Source organism: Syngnathus acus, chromosome 10 (genome assembly GCF_901709675.1).
Source record: "Syngnathus acus chromosome 10, fSynAcu1.2, whole genome shotgun sequence".
Classification (NCBI taxonomy): Eukaryota; Metazoa; Chordata; class Actinopteri; order Syngnathiformes; family Syngnathidae; genus Syngnathus; species Syngnathus acus.
The window spans coordinates 13,325,804-13,353,347 of record NC_051095.1 but is presented as its reverse complement, the minus strand read 5'-3'; the positions used below and the strand labels follow the sequence as shown (position 1 = coordinate 13,353,347).

At 41.9% G+C, this 27,544-nt stretch overlaps 3 protein-coding genes across 4 annotated transcripts; 1 reads left to right on the top strand and 2 right to left on the bottom strand.

The window, feature by feature from the left end:
* Positions 1-1,508: 1,508 nt before the first annotated feature.
* On the bottom strand, positions 1,509-9,136 carry slc30a9 (solute carrier family 30 member 9). Its single transcript, XM_037261205.1, has 18 exons — positions 9,013-9,136; positions 8,525-8,634; positions 8,252-8,431; positions 7,509-7,556; positions 6,959-7,058; positions 6,729-6,821; positions 6,550-6,632; positions 6,134-6,192; positions 5,938-6,005; positions 5,095-5,253; positions 4,876-5,011; positions 4,754-4,793; positions 3,977-4,048; positions 3,588-3,695; positions 3,187-3,352; positions 2,512-2,641; positions 2,297-2,410; positions 1,509-1,712 (listed from the first exon to the last, which is right to left on the bottom strand). The coding sequence occupies exons 2-18, from the start codon at positions 8,610-8,612 to the stop codon at positions 1,668-1,670; spliced, it is 1,689 nt and encodes a 562-aa protein (XP_037117100.1). The 5' UTR covers positions 8,613-8,634; positions 9,013-9,136; the 3' UTR covers positions 1,509-1,667.
* A 327-nt stretch (positions 9,137-9,463) lies between these two features.
* On the bottom strand, positions 9,464-16,229 carry gsr (glutathione reductase). Of its 2 annotated transcripts, XM_037261207.1 has the most exons (13): positions 15,952-16,229; positions 15,445-15,622; positions 13,929-13,955; positions 13,737-13,825; positions 13,032-13,101; positions 12,779-12,926; positions 12,576-12,630; positions 12,389-12,488; positions 11,717-11,953; positions 10,711-10,822; positions 10,485-10,616; positions 10,268-10,401; positions 9,464-10,013 (listed from the first exon to the last, which is right to left on the bottom strand). In XM_037261207.1, the coding sequence occupies exons 1-13, from the start codon at positions 16,005-16,007 to the stop codon at positions 9,864-9,866; spliced, it is 1,488 nt and encodes a 495-aa protein (XP_037117102.1). In that variant the 5' UTR covers positions 16,008-16,229; the 3' UTR covers positions 9,464-9,863. The 2 variants fall into 2 exon arrangements, with proteins under 2 accessions (XP_037117102.1, XP_037117101.1); XM_037261206.1 differs by lacking the exon at positions 15,952-16,229 and having other exon boundaries at positions 15,445-15,740.
* Positions 16,230-16,414: 185 nt separating this feature from the next.
* LOC119128632 lies at positions 16,415-20,749 on the top strand. The gene is made up of 2 exons (XM_037261204.1): positions 16,415-16,631; positions 17,011-20,749. The coding sequence occupies exon 2, from the start codon at positions 17,132-17,134 to the stop codon at positions 19,439-19,441; it is 2,310 nt and encodes a 769-aa protein (XP_037117099.1). The 5' UTR covers positions 16,415-16,631; positions 17,011-17,131; the 3' UTR covers positions 19,442-20,749.
* Positions 20,750-27,544: the final 6,795 nt, after the last annotated feature.

Here is a 27,544-nt window from a genome sequence, read left to right as displayed (position 1 = left end):
TGGATGATCGAAGGTGGGATGGGTGGATGGCAGAGCACCGAAACTGCGCCCCCATCAAATGGAGAGAAACGCATTCAATGATGGTCAGTGATGTCAAAATGGAGCCGTCATGGCGCATTTACGCACGCGTTCTGCTCTAAAATAGGGTCTAAAAAAAATCCACTTGGTCCCACGATGGAAAGCGTGTACATAGCCACAATTGACAGAGACGCGCGCACACGATAATGGTTTCGAGGTCCAGCGACTGTGGTAACCGTCATGTTTAGAGATGGTGGCTCTAATGCGCAGACGGCTTGGAAGTGTGTGGTTTTTTTTTTTTTTTAAATGACGTCAACGCCCACTTCCCCCTCGAGCTACGCAAGTCCTGCTCTTCGAAGTACATGGGTGCCATCTGGAGGTTTAGAATGGCAAGCCACGTCTAGCCGAGTAAGACTTGGTTACATACAATTTAAGTAAAACAATAACAAAGACTAGACTGCAACCAGTAATTAAAAAGTCCCCACCCCGAGTATGTTGCACAATGGCGTTAACATGTCCATGGTCACTTGAGAAAATTGTGTGAATACTACTATCTGCTACGCCTGTAATATCATACTGGAACTGCAGTGTAAATAACTTGCTGTATGTGAGAAAGATATATGGACATTGCCGCAAAAAATCAATATACTTGGATAGGGTTCAGGTCACCGGCGAACTTAAATGACGAAGAGCGATGTAGAAAATGCAGTGACCTGCAGACTGAGGGCACAAAATATTTGAAACAGCTGACAGCATATGAGACAGTAGCGTTTACACCACTGCTAACTATGGTACTACTGCAATAATGAACATTCTGTTAAAACTATTCTCTCTCAAGCACATTAGTTATGTTACAATGAGTGATATTTGATTAGGAAGTGAAAATAAAGGGTATCCACGGCACCAACAGAAATCAAAATAGTTTAATAAATTATTTTTTGCAAATTTGTTCCAACTCCAGCATCAGTGCGGCAAATGCTTCCCACCTCCTCACACACACTCTCACAAATATTACATTATGCATCCTCCTCACTAACTTATATGAAATGACTGTGGCCGCAACTGCTGGGCAGAACACTCAGTGGAAATGGGGCAAATCAATTTTCATACAAGTTTTGCCAAAAGAGGAAATTCTGTGTTTTGCGAGCAGAGTTAAAAAAATAAATGAAATAAAATGTTATTACCCTGTTGGATTGGAAATACCCAAACTGGTATATATACTGTAGTTCTGTCTTTATATTACTAATTATAAAGTCATGTGTTTTGATTAGTTACTATTCAAAGGTTACTATTTATGCCTGGACACTTATTATATGCATGATTTGCAATAAATCGTATTAAATCTTCATCAAGTCTGTCCAGAGTTAATAGTTGGGTAACATGATATCATGTTGTGACGTCATTAGGGAGGAAATATCAATGAAAACAGTCATACCTGTGCTGTGCTGAAATGAGAGGAGAGCTTCTTTCATAAAATATGATTGTGTTGAACTGTTTGGTACTGTTAACTGTTCAAGTGTCTTTGCACGGAAGCCTGTGAGGAGGCAGAGCTTTTCTATAAGGAATGGGAGGTGGACGGCAGAGGCAGGAGTGCTCGTCCTTTTTCCTCTTCTTCATCTTGCAGGTCCTTAAGCATCATGTTAGTGTTGTTATAAGATCTCCAGGTCTACATGACGGACCTCTGGATTACGTTGCTGAGGAAGAAGCAGAATTTACAACTCGGTGAACTCAGTGATTGTTGGCCCAATCCGGCCCGCGGAAACATTCAATCTGGCCCGTGATTAGATTCCAGAATTATGAGGATTGAAGAGAAAATATCATGAGGTCCACACTAAAGCATCTGAAAACAGGAACAACGGAGACTATAAAGGTAAAAATGTTTTACAATAAAATGAAAACAAAATATAAAAACATCAAATAACAATGTTAAGCCAACATAAAATTTTTATTTGAGGGTTCGGCCCCCAAGGTAACTGTCTGGCAAAATTCTGGCCCTCTGACAAATATAGTTGGTGACCTCTGGTATGACTCACCATTTTCAAAAACTTTACTGTTCAAAAGGCCAGTGTGTATGATGTTTTCATATTTCAATGTTCATTCATTTAAAAAAAACAATAAATTTTAGTAATAAAAAAAAAACATGTCAACACATCTTTTTAATTTTACTTCAACGAAGGAAGGTCTAGTTATCGCTCAGTAAATAAATTAAGTTTAAGTCATTCCAGCACCACCAAAAAATCTCAGCTATGATCTTCAGAAGGCATGAAGCTTCACTTACCTTGAGTTCTTTCTCTAAGCGGTCCACCTCAGCGCCCAGGGTGTCGATAATATTCTCACCGTGTTTCAGCATGAAGCTCTCTAGATCCTCCGGCGTCTTCACCTGTTGAATGTCCTGCAATGACACCCACACATTGATGATTGTTGAATCTCAGCTTATCAATTGTGTGAGTCCACCCATCGAGAAACATAATATGTGACAAGTCTTTGACTTACATTGAGGATTTGGTCGATATCTTGCTTTTCCAGATAAGAGCGTGTCACCACTCGGCCATCAAAGTCAACTTCCGCCTTAAAGCGCACTTTGCTCAGTCCCATATCGGTGGCCTTTACGTCATGGATAGCCCTGTAAACAAACAAACAAACAAACAAACAAACAAACAAACAGTAAAGTGTCGGGACTGGAAAATGTCAAAAACCTTCTAAATTGGCAAGAGATGGAGTGACCAGCACAATAAACTATGATATCATCTGCATAAAAATGAAACTCATTCACACATTAGGGAACAGCAGTGGGACTAAGACAGAGCCCTGGGGAACTCCTTTACAAACAATGGGCCATGTACAGACTGAACAGATTAAGACAGGTAGTTGTAGTTAAACAAAATTATAATGTGCTCGGACAAACTAGTATAGGGGAGCTTCCATTTTATGGCAAGATGATCAAGTGCATGAAAAGCCTTTGACGTAACATTAGCTAGTTTGTGGACGTACGACTCAGAGTGAGTAGCTGTAAACTCATAGGACTGCCGCTATTGTATCTTAAAAACAGCTACTTGTTCTTCAAAATTGTTGGTTCTTTTGTTTTATCACAAGTGTTATTAAGTGTTCCCCCAGTGTTTGGAGACCGCTGCGCTAGATTTTGATACAAAATGAAACTTTCAGACTGACCTCACAGCCGGGTCATTCTCCAAGAACTCTGTGAGTTTCTGGACTTGCTCGGCCTGTATGGAGCGTCCAAGCAGTGCCTCTGTGTTGGTGTAGATGAGGAAGGCAGAGACTGTGCCAAGCAGCGTTCCCACTCCCAGCGAGCCCAAACTGTCATAGTAAGGATTACCTAGGCAAAACCCGAGACACGCCACAGGAATGTGTTGCAGCGGGAATTAGAGGTCAAAGTTCAGACACAAGAGGATAAAGTAGTGTATCAGCTGCTGAGTGCCACGAGGCTGAAATATCAGAATAAATCAAATGTAATTGTTATATTATGATTGAACATATTGACATGCATTCTAGGGTTCAAATAAGTATAGTTCAAATGAACTGTGTTATTGCGAGAATGAGTTTGCATTTACCAGTGAGTGACGTGAGTCCCATGCAGCCCGCAGCCATGATGACACCGAGCACTGCAGCGGTATCCTCAAGTAGCACCACGTTGGTGCTCGGATCTCGACTCTGCATTACTGTGCACAAAATATGCCTTTAGTTTTATTTAATTTTTTTGTCTATTTTCCCCTCATTGTATTTTTTTTACCGTCACCGATACAATTCAAATTCAAATTAGGATTATTACTATCATAGTCACATTAGGTCATATGTCAGTAAAAATGTCTACAAAAGATTGATAATCTTTACTCTTCTAAACACTGTTCGAACAAAGCACCCCCCCACCCCCCGCCCCCCCCATTTGACGATCTGAAGTTGAATCACTTTGCAGAAATAGCGTACTTGAATTGCAACGTACCATATTCATAAAAGGAGAGTCTGTGTTTTTGGGCGCTTCGCTTTATCTCATTGATGGCTACCAGCAGTGTGGCTGTTGAGGGGGGGAAAAAAACAAACAAAAAAATTAACATAAAATAAAACAAAACATGGAGTAGAACATTGCAGTACAGTGAACCACCGTATATTCGTTTGACATTCACAAATTTGCCTGTTAGCAGATGTTTTGGTGTTGTATTTTGGATGTTTTAATTGCACAAGATTTTGAGTTGCATTTCTATGTATGAAAGTGCGATATAAATAAAATGTGACTGATCAACATCCTCTTATTTACCAAAAACCTTGCTCATTCACAAGCTTAGCCTGAGGCTAAGGCAATAAATATATTAATTTGGCGTCGTCTCCTGGTGTTGTGGTTCGGTTGATGGTGTTTTTTGTCTGCGGTGGAGATGTCCTATTTTGCTAGCGGACATTGAAAGCACCTTGTGCTCAGTTTGTTTTTGCTCCTTTACAGACACATTTACTAATATAGGCCATATAGTCTGCTTTGCACTTACAATTTGCCTGTGGTGACTAATATTTATGATTATGTTTAAATGGCTTTCATCGGCTATGTATACCGTTTGTGTTAAAGTGTGAGCACATTTTTGTTTTCCCAAGTGTGATGTCATGTCAGTTTGTGCGAGTGCTATTTAGGCTAATATGTTTTATTTGTGAGGTTTGACTATATGTGGGAGGGTCAGTTCCCATCCTATGCGAATAGCAGGGGTTTACAGTCATCTGGACATCCGTGACATACCTCCTTCAGACACCAGAGAACCTGCCAAAATGCAGTATGCCTGCCACAAAGGAAGCACAAAGCATTAGTTCCCCTTTTTGGGTAACTTGTATGAGAGGTGGGAAGTATGATTGGACACTAACCCATAATAAAGACTCTATAGGCTCGGGGTGCAGCAGTCCCATGATGCCATGGTACCAGGAAAGGCCAGCGCCCATCATGAAAATGCCCACGCCACTTATGAGGGAGGCGATGTAGCGCATGTTGGAGAAGCCGTACCTGACAGAGCAATCTTTTTACTTTGATGCCCTGTGACAACCTCTACTTCCTCTCATCAGGACAGGTTTGTATAAAAACCTTACGGATGCCCGGCGTCGGGGTTCCGCACCGACTGGCTGATGCCCAGAGCCAGCAGGGCCTGATTGCAGGTGTCGGCTAGAGAGTGGATGGCTTCGGAGAACATGCTCGCTGAGCCTGTGTAGACCCACGCCAACAGCTTGAAAAAGAAGTTCAGCCCATTTCTGCAAAGAAAGCAAAGCAGTGGGTGAAAAATCAATCACAAACAGAAGGAGGTCATCTCAATTAATTTAAAGTTTTATTCGCAAAAATCATATTTACAATTTAGTTTTCCTTTTTCTTAGACAAAATGCAAATTCCATTACTCAGATCAACTGTTTTATTGTTTTTAATGCTGAACCTCTGGATTTCGCCACAAAAGATAGAAAATCCTCCAGACTACCCATGCATATCATAACCTATCATTTGCATTGACTGTTGGGGCGAGAATTTTGATTAGAATGTAGTACAGAGGAACCTCAAAAGTGTTAAAAAAAAAAAAATCCCAATTTAGAAGTTAAAATTTTTGTGTGAAATTGCATGAGACTTCAATTAAGCAAAGGACTAATAATAATCTCCAACAGTGAGCCTTTTTTTTTTTTTCAGCCACTCTATTGAAGGAAACTTCTTGTGTCCATGTGACTGCACGTGTCCTCTAATGCAATCATCTTAATTGAGCGCACAACATAACCTCATATGAAACGCAATACTCATGCTCTCTCTCTATTTTTTTTTCTCTTACACGCCACCGTATGAGCTATGAATGTTCTTAAAACAAAAACTACATTTTAATACATGCTCAGTAACAGCACACAAGATACCTGAAATTGCTAGGAGAGGAAAAAAAAAAACAATTGTACTTCACTTACATGCAAATGGCAACCATGACCACTTTGCCTGGACCTTGTAGAAATGTTGCCCTCTTGCCTGATCGAGGCTTCAGGAAAAGCAGAACAGAAATAAATTAACTTCATGATGTTATAATTTCACATTAATTTAGACAACAAAAAGAAAAGGATTCTAACTGTGTCCAATAAAATGTCCAGTGAAAATAAACATAGGTACCCTTGTGTTTCCCCAGAAGTCTTTATATTCCTTCAACAGCTGCTGACTACGAAAGATATCTGGAGGTAAGAAAAGGAGAGAGGCAATGACTCAATGATTTAAGGAAACTCCTATTCAGTTGACATGGATTTTATGGTCTGGAGCACCACTCCAATGTATTAATTAAAAGATGCGTGGCTTCTTTAATGTCGTAAACTTGTATTTTCTTGAAGTCTAAATACAGATCGAGCTTCGGGTGTACGTTACCGATCCCATGAGTAGAATTAATATAGCAGTAAGATACATATATACGCATACATTAACAGAAAACACACACAATAAAAATTCCTCTAAACTGGTGAAATCTGAGAAAGTATAGTGTGAATTATGCGTACATTTCTAGCACTGTGAAAATGCACATGCGAGTAAAATCTTACTTTCTTGGTACTCTCTCTCCACTTCTTTCCGTAGGGTTCTCTCCCTGGCCAGAGCTTCTTGGCTTCCCCACACATCCAATGCTCTAAACAGGGCGTGAGAAAAATAAATGATTCAAAGACAGAACTTTTTTTTATTAATGAATAATAACTTCACGTAACGTAAGGGAATCAACACTGACTTTGCCTCCACGTCCGAGCGCAGGAACACAGTGAAGGCCTCTGTGTCATCGTGGGGGCTGCGCCTTCGGATCTTGCGAAGGTGCTCCAGGTCACTGCGAGTCCACGAGACATGACGAAAACACGGAAACGCTCGTGTGAGATGACGGTGCTTCTCGTTATCAGCTAATGGCGGCGGCACGGTCACTCGTTAACTAAGAAGGAATGTGAGCTACGGAGCATGAAACATTACCTTGGTTTAAGACAGAATTCATTCATGGCTCGGACAGCCGTGATGAAGTTGTTCTGAGTATACTTTGCGCCATATTCCCGCTTCTTCAGGACGGCCCGAACTGAATGCAAAAAGAGAAGCATCATGCAGGCAGGACAGGTTTAAATTTTCAAAAGTTTATTAACGTTAGCCGGAGGTGGTTGTCTATTAATGCTGAGCGCTGTTCCAAATTTATATTTCTCAGCCTTGGAGACAGAGCATGGACTGCTTCTCTACTTAATGAATGTTTCCAAGCGCTACATATTAGAGCAGGGCTTCATAACAATGTTGCAAGAAATCAATCAATTTTTCACGTACAACAAATAAGCAAAGGGCTTTTGGATTCATTACTTTTCTGTACTGTTCTTTATCTCTTTTTTTGTTTTTTACATTGAGCGGTGTATATGTCATTATTATGGTGATAACAATTGGTATTAATGCTATTAAACTGTTTTAAACAGTACATGGGTAGAATTGGAATGTTGAATGGCTTTGAATGGAGAAATGAGAGTGATGATAGATTTCACTTTACCTTTCACTTGAATAGTCTCTGTTTTAGTGAGCCCCTTAACTGCAGTACCTATGAGAGCAACAAATACATAATGTAAATGGTGCCCATACGGTCTTATCCCAACTTAAAAACATATTACAAAAGACATTGAAAATAAAAGAAAAGGATTCCAAAACCAATTGATGTTAATCAGATTAGTTCCATACATCAGTTGTTTTAGTCACATTGCATTTGTACTTTTCTGGTAGAATGTGTGTCGTGGTTTATTAAAACGATATTGAATACAGAGACTCAGTAATACTACAGGTTTAGGAGCAGAAGACAATACAAATTCTTATTGAACCACAGAACCAGCAATTATTTTAATGTGAAAATAATGAAAATTATTTGAATGTTGCTGCTGTGACAAGTGAATGGCCCTCATGATATTTATCAAGTTTCTATCAATATATTTATATATCCTAGGATGGCATGGTACATCAGTATATCGGTTACATTGAACCATTTTAAACTGTTTGTTTTGAAAATGTGGGTATCTTTGAACTATATTCAACATTTTAATTGAACCACAATTCAAGTACAGATTTACATTTTTCTATATTTAAAGTATCCTGTCTATGGAAACAAGCTTCTGCCTTCATTGAAATGAACGCTTGGGTCTACTAAGCTACTCTAATTTACTCTAGTTTATCCTGATGGTGGAACTTGGTGTAAAACGTTTGAAAAGTTAACCGTTGATTTTCCAAAGATGAAAAGAGTGTCACCTGGAGTGTTTATGTTTGGTTTGGCAGCCACTTTTTCAGTGGCATCCGACGGAGATTTCGGAGGTCCATCTTTGCTGTTTCCAAAGGTGGAGTAGAAGTGGACCTTGGCTGCTCCCAGCGAGGCAACTCGGCAGTCCAGTGGTCTGAACCACGAGGGATATGCGGCGCCGGTTTGCCAACCTGCCAGAACGATAAAACATAAAAAGCAAATCGATAAAAGTTCCAAGTCATCGCGACAGGTTCTTCAACATGTGGGTCTGAGGGAAACCTTACCAAGGCACGGCTGGTGGAACCTCGATCTGTGCCTCCAGGAGATCCTGCAGAAGAATTGCCACGGTCTATGGGCCAGGCTGGGGAGCATCCTGGCAGACGACGCGGACCAACTGGCGAATGTCAGTCCAAATCAAATATGCTTGTTAGCAGAAGATCCCGCTTGCAGACTTAAACTCATTCAAACAGATTAACTCGCGAGTCCTCTTGCCACTACAGACATGACACCCTCGAGAAACGGATCTAAATCGACCGCATACAAATGACCTTCATATTGATTTTTCGATACTTCACTCGATTACTGTAGTGACGTTTTTGATAAGGTCACTGTTTTTACCGGTCGTGCTACCGCTGCTTAAGTCGGCGGCTAACGAGCTAGCATCTTTGACTAGCAGCAAGATGAGAGACGTTTGGTAATTTAATCGACGCATAACATCTACGTGACCAAACTGGCGCGTACAATAGGATGAGAAGTTTGACAAAAGTCGTACCGCTCTACGGTGAGATTTGTTCGGCATAGTCTATGTCCATTTTCGCGAGCCTATGGACACTGTAAGCGCTACAAACAATGTACACGTGACCCGTGACGTTCTCTAGTTAATCCTCTCGTGAGAGCACGGCTCTCGATTCGAGTAACGTGACATTACTTATCGCGATATTTGCAAAACAACAGTGTCACCTGACGTTTATTAATGTATTTGCTTTTTCACATAGGAGTGATAGATCTACAAAAAAACATGTTTTGAGACTTGAAAAAAAAAAAAAAAGATTATGGTTCAACTGGAGGCTGTAGATTCCCCACCCCTGGTTTGGGTATGACCAGTACTTCTGGTTTCTTTACCTTATGTAAACAAACACAATAGACCAGGGAGTGGACTTGAATATGGTTGCTACAACAATAAAAACAAACATACAATAAAAGCAAGAGAGTCCCAAACCACGAAAAGAGAATACATGTGTATTTATTCTTTATAACAATACAGTAGACGTCACTTATAACTGATACTAGTTAGGCTCCTTAGCGGGGAACAGTGTTCTGACAAATAATTCACCTGAGATCAAACACAACACAATAATAATAAGTATTTAGACTTTCCATGCAATCACGCCGTACATCAGTGAATGTAGAGTCCATTCTAATTGCCACTCAGTCATGAAGACCCACAGTACAAATTGAGAAAATTATAAATCAGGAATGATGCAGATTGATAAATGGCAGAAAAATTGAAAGGCTGTGCACAACAAGGATCACTTAAATGAGTAGAAATGAGTGTTGTTTCATCAACTGTATTTTATTGTGGGATAAAAATGTACTTGAGCCCCCTGCCCCAGCTGTGTCCTGTTAGCGCATGGTGACAAGCTCCTCAGCAGAAGTGGGGTGAATGGCCACAGTCTTATCAAAGTCTGCTTTGGTGGCGCCAAGCTTGATGGCCACAGCGAAGCCCTGCAGCATCTCATCACAGCCCATACCCTGCATGTGCAGACCTACCACCTAGGGGAGAAAACATTAGCATGCTTAACCTGACAATTGTATTAAAAAAATCATGCAATCGACTCAGGACGAACAAAGCATTGTCCAAAATAAAAGTATTAATTTGGTGCCATGTTGTGGTCAATCTATGTTGAATCTACGTTGATGTGAGGGAGGGGGTTGATTCTATGTAAGAATTCTGCCTAATAGAAAAGTAGTGCTTTGCCACCGTCTCCAGTTCACATTTGAGTCTTTCTGTAGCAGGTGACTCCTACCTTCTCCTCCTTGCCCACACACACCATCTTCATGATGCATGGACTCTTGCGGCTGGTGATGGCATGATAGAGTGGTGTGAAGGAGGTCTTGTAGATCTTCACGTTCTCCTTGCCACTGCTTATTATGGCCTCTTCTGTGGGAGGGAGGGGAAAAAACAAAAACCAGTCGAGTCAGTTACCAGTGGATGCGGAACTCTGGAAGGTCGTCCCTACTCACCTTCTGTGAGGCCCACAGTGCCGATGGGTGGGTGGCTGAAAACCACTGTGGGAATGTTGGAGTAGTCCAACTTAGAATCCTTCTTGCCCTCAAACAGTCTGTGTGCCAGCTTCCTTCCAGCGGCAATGGCAACTGGAAAGAAACAAAATAGTACAGTTGACCGCACAATAAAAAAAAAATCAAGTTCTTCAATAATGTTTTTACATACATACACGACACATCTTACCAGGTGTGAGAAGAGCTCTGCCGCAGACATCGCCGACGCCGTAGATTCCCGGTCGACTGGTATTTTGGTACTCGTCCACCACGATGTGGCCCTGTTCGTCTGTGTCTACACCCTGATGACAAAAATGCATACAGAATGGTTATAAAGACCTCTGCATTCAACTGACATTGCCAAGATACACCGGTGCAAATACAATGACATCTAAATGAATAGTCAATCAGTCCTGGCAAAATATCCAGACGGTATTTATTTAAAATGATGGTTATTATTGCGGTCGTAGTTTGCTGCTGTTTCGGTCACCTATTTTAACTGCACACTGTTCTGGGTTAATGGACAATCCAGCAGCTCACAACCTTTGTTAATGAACCACAAATAGAAATGTGTACTGACTAAACAAGCATTCAGCCACCCTTATAATGCGTCAATATACCAGATTTTCCTGTTAAGCTGGTGCAAGTCTTTCGCACAGTGTAAACAACAGGCACCAAATGAAAATACACTAGAAAAATAAGTGTGAAAGCGGAGAAAATTAAACAGCAAAGTCATAAAATTGAGCACTACAACACTGATTTGCTAGATCACGGAAAGCCATATTATCCCTCTCGAGATATGACACAAATATACCTCCAAGAGGTACTAAGCATTATAGGGAACAATATCAGAGCTATCTGATTGGTTACTGAGTGCTGTGAAATGTCAGCCACGCAATGACATCTTTGCTGTCATGGCCATTATGTCACATTCCATGTCCTCATAAAATAAGACCAATATTTTGGGAGGTAGAAAATGGCTGAGAAAATCTTTTGATATCACCATCCATCCATCCATCCATCCATCCATCCATCCATCCATCCATCCATCCATCCATCCATCCATCCATCCATCCATCCATCCATCCATCCATCCACCATTTGGATGACAGTCAAAAACATCTTGAAATGGAGAGCAATTGGGTATGAAGGGGACCCAAAAAAAAAAAATTAAATGTTGTTTTAAGAGCACATACCATCTCGCCAATATTTAGTCCAGAGATGTTGGGCTTCCTGCCGACGGCCCACAGAACGCAGTCCACTTCTGAAATTGTACTGCTTTTCTCTGTGTCTTTGGTGACAAGCGTCACCTCCAGCCCCGCGTCGGTTTTGCGCACCGATGTCACCTGAGAGTTTTTCCGCAAATCCACGCCAGCGTTCTCCAGCTCTTTGGTGCAGTTTGTACTTATGAAGCTGTCAAAGGTCCTCAAAACCTACAAAACGAGCAAATATTAGAGCATCTAATAGAGCGCCTTGACTTATGAGTTTAATGTGTACCGTGACTTGTAAATCAAAACACTTTCATCCCAACTCATCTTTCCCCAATGAAATGGAAACACCATTATGAAATTCTTTTCAGCCCCAAAGAAAATTACAACTTTGTCATGTAGTTATTTTTTTCCACTCATGATACTATGACTATGCATAATTTGAAGTTTTTCCATTTAATGGTTGGACTTTATTCTTGGAAAGTTATGTCTTTATTTTCTTGTAATAGTACAGCTTTATGAATAGAACGGTCACTCGTTTTTGATAGCTACTTGGCCCTCCTAGATCTTGTAATATTCTTCCGTGTGTTGTCATTTGACTGGAACGCTCAATAGGTGTGATGTGAGTATCTACTTGTACTTCTTTACTCATGTTCTTACCTCACCCTGCCGTATGATAAGGGAGGTTTTAGAGCCTAGGTTCGTCAGGATGCCTGCCATTTCCACAGCAATGTAACCGGCCCCCACAACAACACTACGCCTGTCGAGAGAATAAAATTGCTTATTTCCATGCACGGTTCATTTCTTTGAGTGTGACGTCACTATAAGCACACAATTAAATGCTTACTTTGGAAGGGTCTCAAGTTCAAAAAAGCCATCGCTGGTGATTCCCAGACTTGCACCTGCATTTATCAAATAACAAATCATCTCAACAATTGAGCTTAATTGCGCTAGTCGTGATATAATGAGCAGAGTAACACTGGTCACTCGTGCACTTAACACTAAGCTGATTACCATTTAATGTCCTGTAAGTATTTGAGAAGGTCCTACCTGGAATTTCAGCATCAGACAGCACCGAAGGCTGCCCGCCAGTGGCGATGAGGATGTGAGGCGCCGTGTACTTCCTGCCGTTGACCTCCAACGTTGGCTCTGGATCACTCGTGAACCTGGCATGACCTTCAATGGTTTGGATTTTAGCCTACCCAGGATGAAATGTCCACAGAAATTATGACCGCTACTTGTTAGATTCATCTCTGGATGATGGGAAACACTTTACACACCAAGTAAAACAATTTGTCCTTACCTTATCAAGATTGTTGCGATAAATTTGATTCAGGCGACTGATATACGCATCCCTTTTTGTTTTGAGCGTTCTGGAAACACACAAGATGACAATATAGCAATTGTTTCAAATCGTATTTACAGTTTTTTTGGTCTCAAATTTGAAAACAATACTTGGATTATTATTTCTATACAGTGGAACCACAAATGCTCCCGAGTTTGTATGCCAGAATCCGACCAGCATTTTTGGAAAACATGCTTTGAAAGTCACAAAATGTCAAGCAAGAAAGTTATTTGCTTTAATAATGCGTTTGTGGGATACAAATAAAACGAAACAAATAATCAATCTCCAATCATTTCAAGGGAGACGCCATGCTGGGTAATATTAGCCTCTGTTGGCAAAATGATTTAAAAAACTATAGGCACAAATATCATGTGACAAATTCAGGGAAAAACCTGCTGTGTATGATACGGGTTGATAAGCCTGAACTTGCTAAAATACCGTTCAAACGATCATATCATTAAAGTTTGCTAACTTCCTTTCTGGGTTTCCTGTTCACTTTTTTTGTTTTGAGCACGCCTCCCTGAACTCTGCCTTTCATTAGTACAAGATTGACTGATAAGCGAGCCAACAAGAGCCAACATGCAAGATGCTATGATTTTGCTTTTCCTCCACTCATCGCCGGAACAAGTTTCCCAACAAAATGGTGACAGAGAAATCACTTACTCCCAACTGAAACGAACTTTTTCTACGTCGAAACCGTAATCGGCATGGTCGTGAAGAAACTCTGCATGGACTGCCGCATTCCACATGACCTGGGAAGAAGGAGGGAGGAGCCCATACATTTTAAGTCGAGTTTGACTTTACGGTTTTGAGCAGAGATGATAGTGATGCTGCATGGAGAGCAAAAAGGCTTACTTTCTTTGGGACACAGCCAACATTGACCTGTAAAAATATAGGGCACATATTCTTTGGTCAATTTGACAAATGACAATAGTGCAATTAATGCAAAACATATTTAAAACTAATTATGATAATACAGTGGTACCTCTACTTACGAACGCCTCTACTAGCTAACATTTAGACATGCGAACCCGAAGCCTCGCGATTTTTTTGCATCAACTTCCGAACGGGCGCCCCAGACCTCCACCCACCCTTCTTCCTTTGCTTGGCCATTCCCTGTTTGTCTCAGCGCGTTAGCAGTATATAAAACAAGTGGTGTAGTATGTCTATCCAAAGACTATCGATATGAAACTCTGAATCATAAAGGAGCATGGCAAGCTCGTTCAATGGCCACTCACACAGGCAGAAAACACCAATTAATTGCACCAATAAGAAATGATGAGTACGTGAGCACATTGCAGGGAATACGTGGAAGCATACAATATTTTATTAGCCAAGCCTTTTCTGTGTCTTCCCGGGGGGAATTCTAGCAAGTGTAGAAAATTAGTAACAGATTCCTCCCTCCCCAAGCAAAGTTAAGAGGTCAAGAATAGTGACATTTATTTTTTGTTATAAAGGTTTGCAAAAAAAAAAAAAAAAAAACTGTCGTTTTCTGTGTGTTTTACACAGAGCAACTTTTGGCATAGTCCGGCACACATTACTTGCTTTTACATTGATTACCATGGGAAAGGTTGCTTCTACTTACAAACTTCACGACTTACAAACCCGATCGCGGAACGAATTAGGTTTGTAAGTAGAGGTACCACTGTAATATACAAAGCTTAAAACAAATTTATTAGACCACCCAACATAATTTCTACGTCACAGGCTTCCTAAATTAACAGAATTTACTAGTCATTTATTATGTTTATTTCACGTTTTAGGTCACCAGCCAAACATCGACATATTCACACCTACGGGAAATTTTCAATGAACCCAACATGTAGGCTTTTGGATTGTAGGGGGAAATCCGAGTCTCACAACTCTTGACTGTAATGCAAATGCGCTAATCACTACTCCACCATATTGTAAAAGCAAAAACAAAGCTGACAGAAAAACAGCATGCAGTATGTGGAAAGCATGGTAGTCACACAAGGGCAACATTTTCTCTACACAACTTCCCTTGTCACAATATTGCCACAATATTACGTACACATACAGAATCTAACATTTCTAAACGGATATAATTGTGAAATTGAAGACACTTTTCTCCAGTATGTATGTAACTGCATTTTATAAAAGGGGACACGCAGAGAAAGTAACATCTAACTTTCTTTATAGGATTAATAGAGTGATGAAATTGTGTTTGATTTTGTGGCCTCTGACCCTAAATTTGGAAAATTTGAGAAACTAACCAGAGTTCAACCGTGTGTGTCCGTAATAACTGTGTATCTTCCCGTACATATTTAACGGTCTTCTGGGGAAGGTTCTCGTCCACGCTTTGACTGTCACGCACGGGGTGTCGGGTGTTACCATAGCAGTTGTTACTCACGCAGGTACCTCCGAGTTTATGACTCTCGATCACGGCTGCATTTGCGCCCAGCTCCGCCGCCCTCCGGGCCCCCGCCAGTCCTCCGGAACCTCCGCCGACCACCAGGAAGTCGAAGCGGGTCACCTCGCTTGTTGATGCTGCCATTCTGCGACGGGGAACAAGGTGAGTCGAGAAATGCCTGGTGACGGACGAGAAGAAGAAAAGGAAGGGGGTTTGAGTGCTAGTTAGGCGGGTTATTATCGCCATAATCAGGAAGCTGGGCGTGGGCCAAACGAGGGAGTGGGAGGGTCAAGCGAAACCCAGCGGCTGGCTGGCTGACTGTTGCTGTGTCATTATGAACTGCAACAATAGTGTGTACATCCTAGAAAAAAGTCCCCACAATGGTCACGGTGAGGCTCACTTTGCAACAACAACAACAGAAAACTAGAGCGACGAGATTTGAACTCTCAAATGGAGTTTTATGTATTAATGCAAGCTCACAACAATTCTAAGACTAGAATAACATACCTGTGGAGTGGAATGGACACGCTTTGAAGAAAACTACTTGTCTTTAGAAACAGCATATTTTCATCATTTAATAACTCGAAATAATGTGTTCTCCTGTTTTTGAATGATGCACGTTTGCTGCTGAGTTTAAGTTAAGTTTTATTTTCCGCTCGGACAAGGTTGCAACCAATCAGTCGTCGACGCCACCTTTTGAAAGGTCGGTGTTATAGCCAGCGTAAGTCCGATGCCACCCGCGACCATTGTACGCAAGATTTACGTATGTTTTCCAAAACACCGGCGGTCGTTAGCCGCACCGCTGTCCTGTCATGCGCCTAAAGGAAGAGAAGTATCCGGTATTACCTTTCAAAGTAAGACGCCCCTAAAAACACCCTCTTATCACATAACACCAAATATTTTGCTCACCTATTGATCTAAATTGTCGGCAATGATATAACACATACTTTTGTAATGGCAAAACACATACAAAAACGCGGTCAAGCACAGGTTGTTTACAAAGGAATAAAGATAGAGTCTTATTTTGGAAATAATTGAGCGTTTCCGGAATTGTCTTAGCATGCTAGTTCAGGAGAAGCAAATATGCGAATCGAGTAGCTCAGATAAGATTTTTTTTTCGGGAAGCATCCAGCGAAAAAATGTATCTCAATGGTTCCTGCTGACGCACTCCAATACTCTGCACAAAGGTATGTCATCAGCATGTAGCATACAACGTAACTCGTCAATGAACCGTTAGACGACGAGGTTGTATTTTCTCCAGCACCCTTTGCCATCGCAACCCTGCTTGCTATTTGGGCCTTTACTTTGTAATCATTTTCAAAATAAACGACTCCCACTCGCTCCGGACAAAATTGAAAAGCTCAATGCAGATACTTGCGCATAACTGTTTCCTCGTGTTGGCGCGTGTTTTCAGATTTTTATCGTCTCAGTGGAAGCTATAAATTTCAAATGGTCAATATAGGGGGGGAAGGGCTTTCGGGGGGAGTGGTCTGTGGTTGAAACCCTTCATTAACATACAATCATTAACACAATGTGATCTTTTGGGGGAAATACTCTTCTCTACAGTTAACAGTGGCACCAGAAAGAAGGTGGAGACACATGTGGATGCTGGTGTGAAGCTGTGGAAGCGGGTGGAGCTGCTGCTGCTGCTGCTGCTACTGCCGCCACAGCCAGGTGATCATTCATCATGAAACCAGTCACTTGCCAGAGCTTCCCTTCCACAAAGACTGGACAACCACATGGCTACTTGGTTCGTACGCCCAGATTTCTCGACACGATGCATTGCAGCAAGTGTGGATTTGCTACGTCGGACATGGACCTCTTCAAGAGGCACATGCTTGACCACATGGGGTCCAAACTGTTCTGTTTTTACTGCCACAAGGCTGTATTAAGCAAGGCCGAACTCTACGCACACCTGGAGGAACACAGCAAATCAACCTTCACATGTCCGCACTGTGGACAGCAATACCTGCGGAAGGTTAGCCTTTTACAACACATTGCGTGTGTGCATAATAAAAACATCAGTCAGGCACCCAAAAAGGTTGGCGATAGCAAGGATCCCCAGGCCTCCAATGCTTTGCTATTTGTGCAGAGTGCCGAGCACTCAACACGGCCACCAGTTCAAGTGAATGTCCCATCCCATAGCACGCCCACTGGCAGTCTCGTTAAAGACGGGCAAAAATCAAGAACAATGAACACAATGCTTCCCATTTGTTCAAATGGTGTTCCAGATAGTTTCATTCATCACAACAGGGCATTAACAGTGTCATTGCCAGAGGAAGTAAGTATCCCTGTTGGGTGTATGGTTGAATTTGTGGAAGTAAAAACAGTCAATGGGTCAAAGGAGCTAAAGCTGAGACTAGTGTCAAAACAAGAAAACGATTCAGAAGTGAAAGATACGAGAACAACAGTTCAACAGAATGTCATGGTGGGCAAGACTTTAGCGTCCAAATTAAATCACCCAAGCGCAGTAAAGTCGACAAATATGGGAATGTGCAATGAGAACCGGAAGCAGTTGGAAACAAAGCCGGTGGGTCAGCAACGCGCTGCTGGCAAACCATTCAACACGTCTAAAAGCCTTGTCTCAGGTCAAGCAAGCCAAGCAAAGGTCACACTGAAAAGGACGCCACAGGAAGTTATTAACTTAGACAGTCCGACCAAGGTTTCCAAAACTGTCTACACTGTGAGAGAGCGCAATGAAATTGTATCCAAGCAACATGAACCTGTTCATAATCAAGCCAAAGCGACCAATGCTCTCTTGAACCGTGAGACCAGAATTCTGACGCGTGTCTTACAGCCAGTATTAACGGGATCATGTGCATCGCAACAAAGAACTGATGAAAGGCTCAGTATTCCAGATAAGTGCAAGAGTATTCCCCCGTCAAAGGCAGTTTTGTTCCGAGACACATCGACCAGCGTTGTTTGCCTCAATGATAACGCTGGCTCCAAAGTCAAGGAAACTCTGAAGGTCATGAACACTCCAGCGGGTGTCAACCAGCCAAGTCACAAGTCCACCTCCTCCAATGTTCGTTCAGATGCAGATATCCGAGTGTTGCGTGCAGAGGTCGGTCTTTGCCAGGAGAGCGCTACTCCTCGTTCGCCTTTTCCCGGTTCCGTCACAGTGCAGAAGACGGCCTGTGTGACCCCATCGGTCGAAGAACCTGTAGTGCCATGCCGCTCCAAGTCAGACAATGCAGCTTGGCCTCAAGGTGTCTGCCCGAGCAAGTGTGCATCTGAAAGAGATACGCCTAAGCCCGAGGGTTTCCCGATCATCTCCTCCGTGTTTTCCCTGAGCGAAGGAGACGACGAGGGCGCCATGAAGCCACTGGTCATGGCACTGCGGGGCATCGTGATGGACAAAAGCAACACCGCCGAGAAGTTGAGCCCAGATGTGAATTGTGAAGCTCGGTTAGAGACGAACCGGACGTGTGGCTCTGTCAAAGTCGAAGTTGCCCAACAACAGCCGTCCGTCCCGGTGCTGAATGACAGCAACGTTGATGTCAAGCTGGAGAAAACCAACTCGACACAGACGGACAATCCTGGCTGCAATCCCAACTTGAAATCCGAAAATGAAGAGCTTGTTCCTGACAACTCATCGAATGCGGACGCTTTTGCTACTGTAAATGGCCAGTATGACCTCTCCAAATTCTTGACCGTCTCGTTGACAAGAGTGGACGAACGTGGCGTGTGGATGAACAGCGGCAACGAATCGGAACCCTCGGCACTTCAAGAGGACGTTCCGATCGTCGCGCGCGACACCGGCCACTTGATGCCACTCAAGGCAGAACAGCCGGTGACGTTGCCGGGCCCGAACCAGCCCGTGGTCGTGCTCAATCACCCGAAGCCTCGGGTCCCAATACAAGAAACGGTCCACGCTGTGGCAAACACTGGAATCCCGGAAAAGGCCCCAAAGTGCCAGATATTAAAGATGAGGCTGGGCAAAGTGATGGGGCAGAAATATGAGGTCACTGGCTGCACTGTCAGGTTCTCCCAGTGAGGTGCTTCTCATCAATTTCGGAGCGACGTACTCTTGTCACGATCATGTCATGTTTTCTCCACTCAAGATCCTGTTGGAGTTCTCCGCCTGCCGTGACTTGTACTGTGATGACCAAAATGTCAGGAAAGGTCTGTGAGAACAACTGGGTGTGAACACTTTTGCAACCAAATTTTGTTATTACTTATCCCCCAAAAAGCTTCCACATATGTTTCCAGTGGGGTTCTGCAGGTTGTAGGTCACATGTCTGAAACGGTCCTTGAACTTGGTCTCATTGTTGTATTACAAAAATAAGAAAGCTTTTATCTTAGCTGTTTCCTTGTAAACTGTACATATGTGGAAAGTGTGACAATTTGAAGATATTCTACATGACAATGTATGATCCGAAAAACAAATGATTTTTGTTTGCTTTGTTTGTTTGCCAATTTCTGCCGAAATGTTTCAGCAACAACGGAGCATGTAACTGATGGGGAAAGTAGCAACGAGCAGTACAAATAGAGATTATTCCGAGTCTTCTGTAGCAGCAGTTATAAATTAAATAAACCGTTTGTTTAGAGTGAACAGATTTGGCAAAGTAATACATGATGACAGCTATCCATGTGCTAAGTTGATCACAAAGTAATCTTTTTTACATGCTGTTCTATTGAAGTTTTTGCTACTGAGTTGCGTTTGGGGCGATTCGGAACCTTGCTCAAGTGCTTATCTGCAAAATTCAATTCCCGCTCTTTGAAAATGCAGGCCCTATTTGAGAGGCTGTGCTGCAGCATGTCATGTGCAAACGATTCTAAACAAAGATCCTGCCAGAGTTGTTACTTTTCAAACACGTCTGGCCCTTCTCATCATGTTTGCACATTTAAGGTAAACATTACCCACCATTTACATCAAGAAAAACCGTCATACAGCACATCGAGTGTGTTTTGAGCCTTCACGAACAACAGTATGCTGCAAGCACATACAATTCAGTAGGCTAATTGCCTGCTGGAAATTTTTAATGGCTTACTTGGAGGGAAATATTTAAAAGTTGTTTTCCATAGCATTCGTAAGGGAACATGCTTTTTTTGTTGTTCCATCCTAATATGTTTGGGAGACGATTTTCCTCTCTGCAAATTGAAAGTTGGCCTTCATTCTTACCCTATGCTCATCCATCCATTTTCTGTACCGCTTCCCCCCATGGGGGCCGCGGGCGTGCTGGACTTAGCAGGCAGTAAGCGGGGGACACCCTCAACTGGTTGCCAGCCAATCGTAGCCTCTGATCATCTGTTTTAATTATCTTCACAAATGACATTATTTGTAAATGTTGTAAATAAAAAATGAAAAAATACCATTTAGGTGATGCTTTTTTCAAAGCTAGTCCCCTGATGCATCATCATTGTTTTTATGACAAAAGCAACATTTCAAGTGACATTTCTTAACCCAGAATAATGCTGATGTACAGGCGGGAGGAAAATATTACTGTTCTGTGCAGCATTCCTGTCCGTGTATTGTTGATTGTATATTTAATGTACCAATACCTTGATTATACTGACTAAGCGTCCGTGCTTAAAAATCATTTCATCTTTTGGTCGATTTACATATGTGTTTACTGCATGTATGCATTTTCACTCTCTTTTACCCCTCTCTCTTTTAGAGAGTACTTTCTGGCCAAAGTCTTAAGTACACCTTCCAATACAAGACAGAATAGAACAATCTGCACTTTGAATGACAATGTCAGAGAGGCGTAACTATATAATGGTTATTATGGTTGTATTTCTCAGGTGTGCCTAATAAAATGTCCAGTGAGTGTCACAAAAAACTCAACTTCAAATTGTGCTATCCGAGCAGCAAGCGTTTGTGCAATGACAAACCTGCCATGACTTAAACAAAACAATATTTTTTGTCTATGTGAAGCCCTTTGAGACTGCTTGTGATTTAGGGCTATACAAATAGACTTGACTTGACTTGACTTGACTTAACAGCCTTTTTAAGTGTTTGCAGAACTTTGCCTTTTTTGTTGCTCAGTGTTCCATATATGTTTTTATATTATTACTGTCTCTTTTCTATTAAAATCGTGATCATGATGAACACAAGCAGAGTTTGAGTTGTGGAGTTTTTCCAATGAAAAACAAAAACAATCATAAACTTCAACACCACGACTGATGCAACACACACAGACGGCATGTAGCTTTAGATCATTTTTTTGTCTTCTCATCTCTCGAGATTCAATATCATGTAATAAAGCCATTTCATTAAAAGTTATGCTGGAAAACATGGAGTGAAAATATTGGACTTGACACTGAGAATGACATTTCGATAGATGACGCAATTATTAGCAATATGGAGTACAGTATAATCTGCAATATAGTCCAACGTCTGAGGAGTAATCATTTAAGATATAGCTCGAACACTGTTGTATGTATCATTTAAGGTAAAGCTAGAACACTGTTGTACTACTTTCAATTTTTAAGGGACGCTGTGATGACTTTTCACCAGCAGATGGTGCCGAAGCCATAGTATATTGCCCACAATGTTAAGTACTATGTAGAATAGTACTTTTATGAGTTACATTGGCTTGTCATTACCTTTGAGTCCCTGTAAAAAGTAAAAATAATTTTGTCTTCTAAATCTGGCGCACTACAGTTTTCAACAACAATCCTGCCAAATTTGAAATAATTAAAAATATATATCAAGTACTCTGTTAATAAAATGATGCTTCAGAATTGAGAAAAATCCTGCCAAATTTGAATGAATTAAAAATATACATATATCAAGTACTCTGTTAATAAAATGATGTTGACTAGAATCATTAACCATGTTAAAACCTTCCAGCCTGACTTGAAACTTTCCACATTCCCTGCAGTTGTTGAAATGTTCCAAATGATGTGGAAACATTCCTGCTTAGTTAGCTATCTAAAATGCTCCTCTAGTATCTGTTTCCACAACTTTGTAAAACAAAGGGCAAGGACCCTCTGCACTCATTAACCAGTTTGCAGAGTTGACCCCCAAAACCTGTTCACGCTCACCCCCACCTTGCTTTCTCTCAATAAATTGTCCGTTGCAAGAGGCGAAAGTTAGACTGCTTTCGAGCACGTCTGTATCATACAGGGTGATGATGCCTTTCTCCGCTTGCAAGCGTAAAATGGGCAAACTGTCTCACGTGTGGTTCTTGCATAAAAGGTAGAATGGGGAAAACGTTTATAGTAAATATACTGGATAACTAATTATACAAATGTAGGTACTCAAGTTTTTATAATGTCACCTGTCTAACAACTATCTTATTTAATTCCCACAAAAGTTACATTTCTTAATTACCCAAATCTGACCAACAATGGAATTAGTAGGATTTATGGATGGGTCATTCTTAGCCAAATTTATTATTTGTAACAAATAATTTTTGCCCAATTAAGTAAAATCTGATAATTTCCCGAAGCACAGTGGTAGCTAATCAGCGCTTGAAAAACAAACTCCAGACCCGATACATCATTTCATGTGGCCCGCGAAGACAAATTTTGCGTCGACTTTGTGTCATTACTAAAATTACAAATTGTCTTCACTTTTTAAAAATATAGATATTGCTAGCAATTTCTATTACCTTTTGTTAGGGTTTACAGATTATCTTCATCGTATGATTATGTTGGAATGTAACCTGTAATAATTTACCTAGCGTGTCCTGTCTTAACAAAAGTAGTAGACCAAAGTGCTAAGATCTTTTCAGCTGATTGACTAGCTGCAGAGGAAGCAATCAAAGTTGCCTTGTTTACACAACGTCGTAAAAGACCCCCTGCTATGCTTTGATCAGCAAGCCAGGGGCTTCAACCCCATCCTGTCCACCCACACCCCCACTCTCAACCCCACTCTGTTTCTCTCAATAAAAATGCTCCTGCATGAGGCCAGAGTCAGACCTCCTTCGACCATCGCTGTAAGCACAGCGACGAATGGACTAAAAGGACTTACTTGTCTCCCGTGTGGTTCTTGCAAAATAAGTTAGAGTGAGCACCACCCTAACACCTTTCATCTTTTTAAACTATTTGAACAGTTTTTACTAGTCTCTGATTTCAAAACTAGTTAGTGATCGGTTTGTTGTGTAGCCTATACTGTATGTTTATAGTAGAGAATGGCTACAATGCGGCTCATGACAAAAATGAGTTTGACACCCCTGCCTTAGAGCAACTCTAGCCACAAGAGTAATTAAACTATATATACTTTTGCTCTTTAACCAATCGTGACTTTGGGTCAATGTTCTGAATTGCTCCCAGTCAATCCCAGCAGCACTCTGCAAACATATTGTAAAGATTAGCAGCCAAGATCATGAGCACATTTAAAAACAACATTTAAAATGAAGTTGTAGACGACCTCTCCCAAGGCCACACTTTGTCTCAAGCCACATCTAGTGCAAGAGAATAAAAAGGAGATCTGAGGGGGAGTCTGTTCACAATCCATGCTTTCTTCTCTCTTGGATAATTGTAATCTCCCGCGGCGTGACACGGCCAACAGATGGCCCCGGAGACCCACCGGAGCATCATGTTCACTCAGCATGACGCTTCTCTCTCATCCACACTGCTTTCTTTCTCGCAGCACAGTGTGTAGACAAGCTCTTGTTTTTACTCTCCTTCGATCTAATTATATTCAACACAGCTTTTTCTATGGCAAAACCTTATGGAGCAAACAAGCGATATGAATAGAACAGCAGCCCTACTTACCTGTATATTGTCATGTCCCTTAATGAGGTGGGAGGGGCTAGAGTGAGTGACGTGTGAGGCCAGCGAATTTGTGTGTGAGTTTCTGGGTGAGAACTGTGACCCACAGCAGCTCTTGCATATGTGTGCTCGTTGCGTTTATGTGTTGCTCTCCCGCCATTTAACAGCAAAAATTATTACCTGAAAGAATTGCAGCCAGGCAAGCTCACAATGAACTGCAATTTTATAAGGGAGTACTACAATACCGCTTGCTAACTTATCCTCGTGGCTAACGCCGCTCATGTCCTGCCTCAACATCTTTTCATCTCCGGCTGCAATATTCATATGGCATCATTTTTGATGCAGCTCTTGTGTTGGATCTGATTAATTGATGTACCTAAGGAAGTGGCTGATATTCACGAGTCAGTACAGGAGTAAAGAAGTCAGTGAAGTCAAAGATTATGTTTCGACCCATACTAACGTACGTACTAACTAAAGTTAATGTATACTATCTTAACACATGAAACATAATGATCATGAGCACCTGTTAGAGTGGTGCTCACTCTAACTTATTTGCAAGAACCACATGGGAGACAGTATGCCCTTTGAGCACTTGCAAGTGGAGAAATCGTTCGTCACTGTGCATACAGCGATGTTCGAACGAAGTCTGACTTTGGATTCTTGCAAGAGAGTATTTATTGAGAGAAAACAGGGTGGGGGTGAGAGTGGACAGGTTTGGTGAACCCCTTATGCCATCGCTTCAACACACATGGCTAAATGGTTCATCTCATTGCAACACTTCAGGTTACATCATCAACGATGGCATCCATCCATCACAACACTTGACACTGTGTTTCCATTGCAGTTTTCCACAAAGTGTTTTTTGTGAGTGACAAGAGGCAAACGAACACACACATGCAAACAGACACACAATCCAAATTTCGGCTAGGCCGTGCAATCCCAAGCCACGACTTAGAATTGCTTTTTTCCAGCGCGATGCAACTTGCAGCAGGGCCTTGTCTTTTCTACTTTGCTAAGATTAGAGGGTCATGGGAAGTGGTGTTGGATAAGTCACATGAAAGAAAAAGAGATTAGAAAGATGAAGATGGAAAATAAACTTGCGGCCAATGAGGAAAGGGGAGCAGCCGGGGGGATTTGTGGACACTGAGCTGGGCTACTTTGGGATTTGTGACCTGGCTTTACTGTGGACATCAAGGAAATGGAGCTTGCGTAAGCTTTCTCACTTACAAACATATTCAAAGAAGAGCAAATAAGTTTAGTCTGGAGCTTGATATTCAAATGTATAGAACTTATTTTCAGTTGCTTACTGTATTGTACGTTACATGCAGAAAAGTCATACAAAACTAAATTGCTAAATGTTCTCCTTCCAACAGGAGACATCGCACATGAAATATTCTTGTAGTTTACATAAAGAAAGCTCAAGTGAATGCATCTTGAATGAATCAGGTATTTACACAAGCAGGTACAGGTAGAGATTTTGTTTTTGCTTTTGTATATAAAAAAAACAACATCAGCAGCAGGGTAACAGTTCCACTTTGGATTCAATGTCAGCAAGAAATATTTCCATCGGAGAAAAGAGCAAAATTCCCAAATACAGACATGTAACCCTTCAGAAAGTGATACTACATTTTGAGCGATGCTACACACTCCAACATAAATGCACATTTGCGTCCGCTGAATCAGTATGTCATCTTGGGGTTTATAAGGCATGGTGCTAAACCGAGGCTATAAAAATCTGTTTAGTCCTAGTTAAGACCCTCAAGCATTTTATTTGAGATTCTATGATTTCTATAAATTATTTTTGGCATTGATACTTTATGTGACATTTGTTTGATGGTGTGCCGGGCTTGCTTGTGTACTTTCTACAGAGTAACTCTGAGCTACTACAGTAAAATCTGCAGCTGATTTGGAGGCCTGACGCAGGCCCACAAGGTCAGCATCCCTCCTGTGGTTTGGACCTGCAACACAATCGCCTCGACTTCCCGTGAACGATTACCATCTCGCTTCTCATTTTCACCGATGCTTATCTTTGGAGACAGCTCTCCAAACACATCCACACCTTCGCCCACAGCCACGACTCATCGGCCTGTCAATCAGGCAACTCCCCCTGTGTCTAAACCCCCATTTCACCCCCGTGTCTCCCCCTCTTGTCCTCCACCAGGCAACCAAAAGGCAAGCCACACTTCCCCTCAAGAGTCCGACCGAGACCTGTCAATGAGAAATAACATCCCGAGTCGTAGCTTGGAGGTTTCAAAGTGTGTGCCTGGGGTGAGTGCACTCACAAAATTAACCAAACCGTGCTTTTATTATCTCACTGGAGTTTGAAATTTGATTGTTGTCCATCCATCCATCCATCCATCCATCCATCTGTCCGTCCATCCGTTGTGTGCCGAAGCCCATCCCAGCTGATTTTGGGTGAACGGCGTGGTACAGCCTGGACTGCTCATTAAACAATCACAAACAACCATTCACACTTGCATTCCAAGGTGCCATCTACTGGTCAGTATGGGAAATGGCATTGGTGACAACTTCTCGGGATCCATGGTGTCGATGTTTCCTTACTCCTTCCAGGCAACAAACAAGAAACTAAAGCTAATATCTGTTTCCATAGGTAATATCCAATTATCAAACGAGACACTGACCGATAGGAACCCCAAAACCAAACTTTTACATCGTGCTGTTGCCCTAACATTATGTCTGGGAGAAGGCTATGGCAAAGCATATCTGAATTTTTGATGGTATACACCTGTAAAGGTCTGGTGAGCTTCTTAGACTTGTAATTCAATTGAAATACAATAAGCAATAAGAAGCTCTAGCTTCTTTTTAAGTGAAGCTCCCCTCCGTGTTATAAATAGACTGCAGGCTCCGCGCTTTGGTCGTTTAGACATTCAGAGAGCAGCACTTGCCTGCGCTAATCCACAGTGTATATAAAAGAAGGATGAGATAGTGTCACACCCCCACACAGATCAAATCTGAGAGAAGGCCGCGCTATCTCTCCGATGAGACCGTGATTCAGCGCTGTGAATAATTAAAGCTGCCAGCGCTGATGTGAATCTGTGGACACCGGGGTCGGATAATAGCGGACGGATATCGGGGAAGGGAGGGCAGTTGGGTCCCTGGTGCTGGGAGGTGGCGACCGAGGCGACATCAGTCACTCCCTCCGCTGCTCAGGGCACAGTACTGAAGGTCAGAAGATGATGGATGGAGGGGCAACAGCGGTGGCTTACAGCAGAGGTTGACCAGAAAACCAATGTCCCTGACATGAAATATGAGGCTCACGGAGAAAGATGCCCGTTCTGATACACCGCAATGTGTCATGGCTTCGTGAACTTTTTTTAATCAAAACCTCCAAGTTATTGGAATAAATCAGGTTGAAGCGAAGAAGAAAATGCCTTTTCATTTGTTCAGAGAGAGAATTAGCCAAATCACGGAC

Excerpts from the sequence above, each read along its gene's own strand:
- gsr (XM_037261206.1), bottom strand. The coding sequence starts at position 15,690 with ATGGCGATAATAACCCGCCTAACTAGCACTCAAACCCCCTTCCTTTTC. Across the intron at positions 12,927-13,031 it reads ATCGCAACAATCTTGATAAG|GCTAAAATCCAAACCATTGA; the intron begins GTAAGGACAAAT and ends CATCCTGGGTAG. Across the intron at positions 10,617-10,710 it reads CAGAGCTCTTCTCACACCTG|TTGCCATTGCCGCTGGAAGG; the intron begins GTAAGATGTGTC and ends GTTTCTTTCCAG.
- slc30a9 (XM_037261205.1), bottom strand. The coding sequence starts at position 8,612 with ATGCTCCCCAGCCTGGCCCATAGACCGTGGCAATTCTTCTGCAGGATC. Across the intron at positions 8,432-8,524 it reads GTTCCACCAGCCGTGCCTTG|GTTGGCAAACCGGCGCCGCA; the intron begins GTAAGGTTTCCC and ends TCGTTCTGGCAG. Across the intron at positions 7,557-8,251 it reads ACCAAACATAAACACTCCAG|GTACTGCAGTTAAGGGGCTC; the intron begins GTGACACTCTTT and ends TTGCTCTCATAG.
- LOC119128632 (XM_037261204.1), top strand. The coding sequence starts at position 17,132 with ATGAAACCAGTCACTTGCCAGAGCTTCCCTTCCACAAAGACTGGACAA.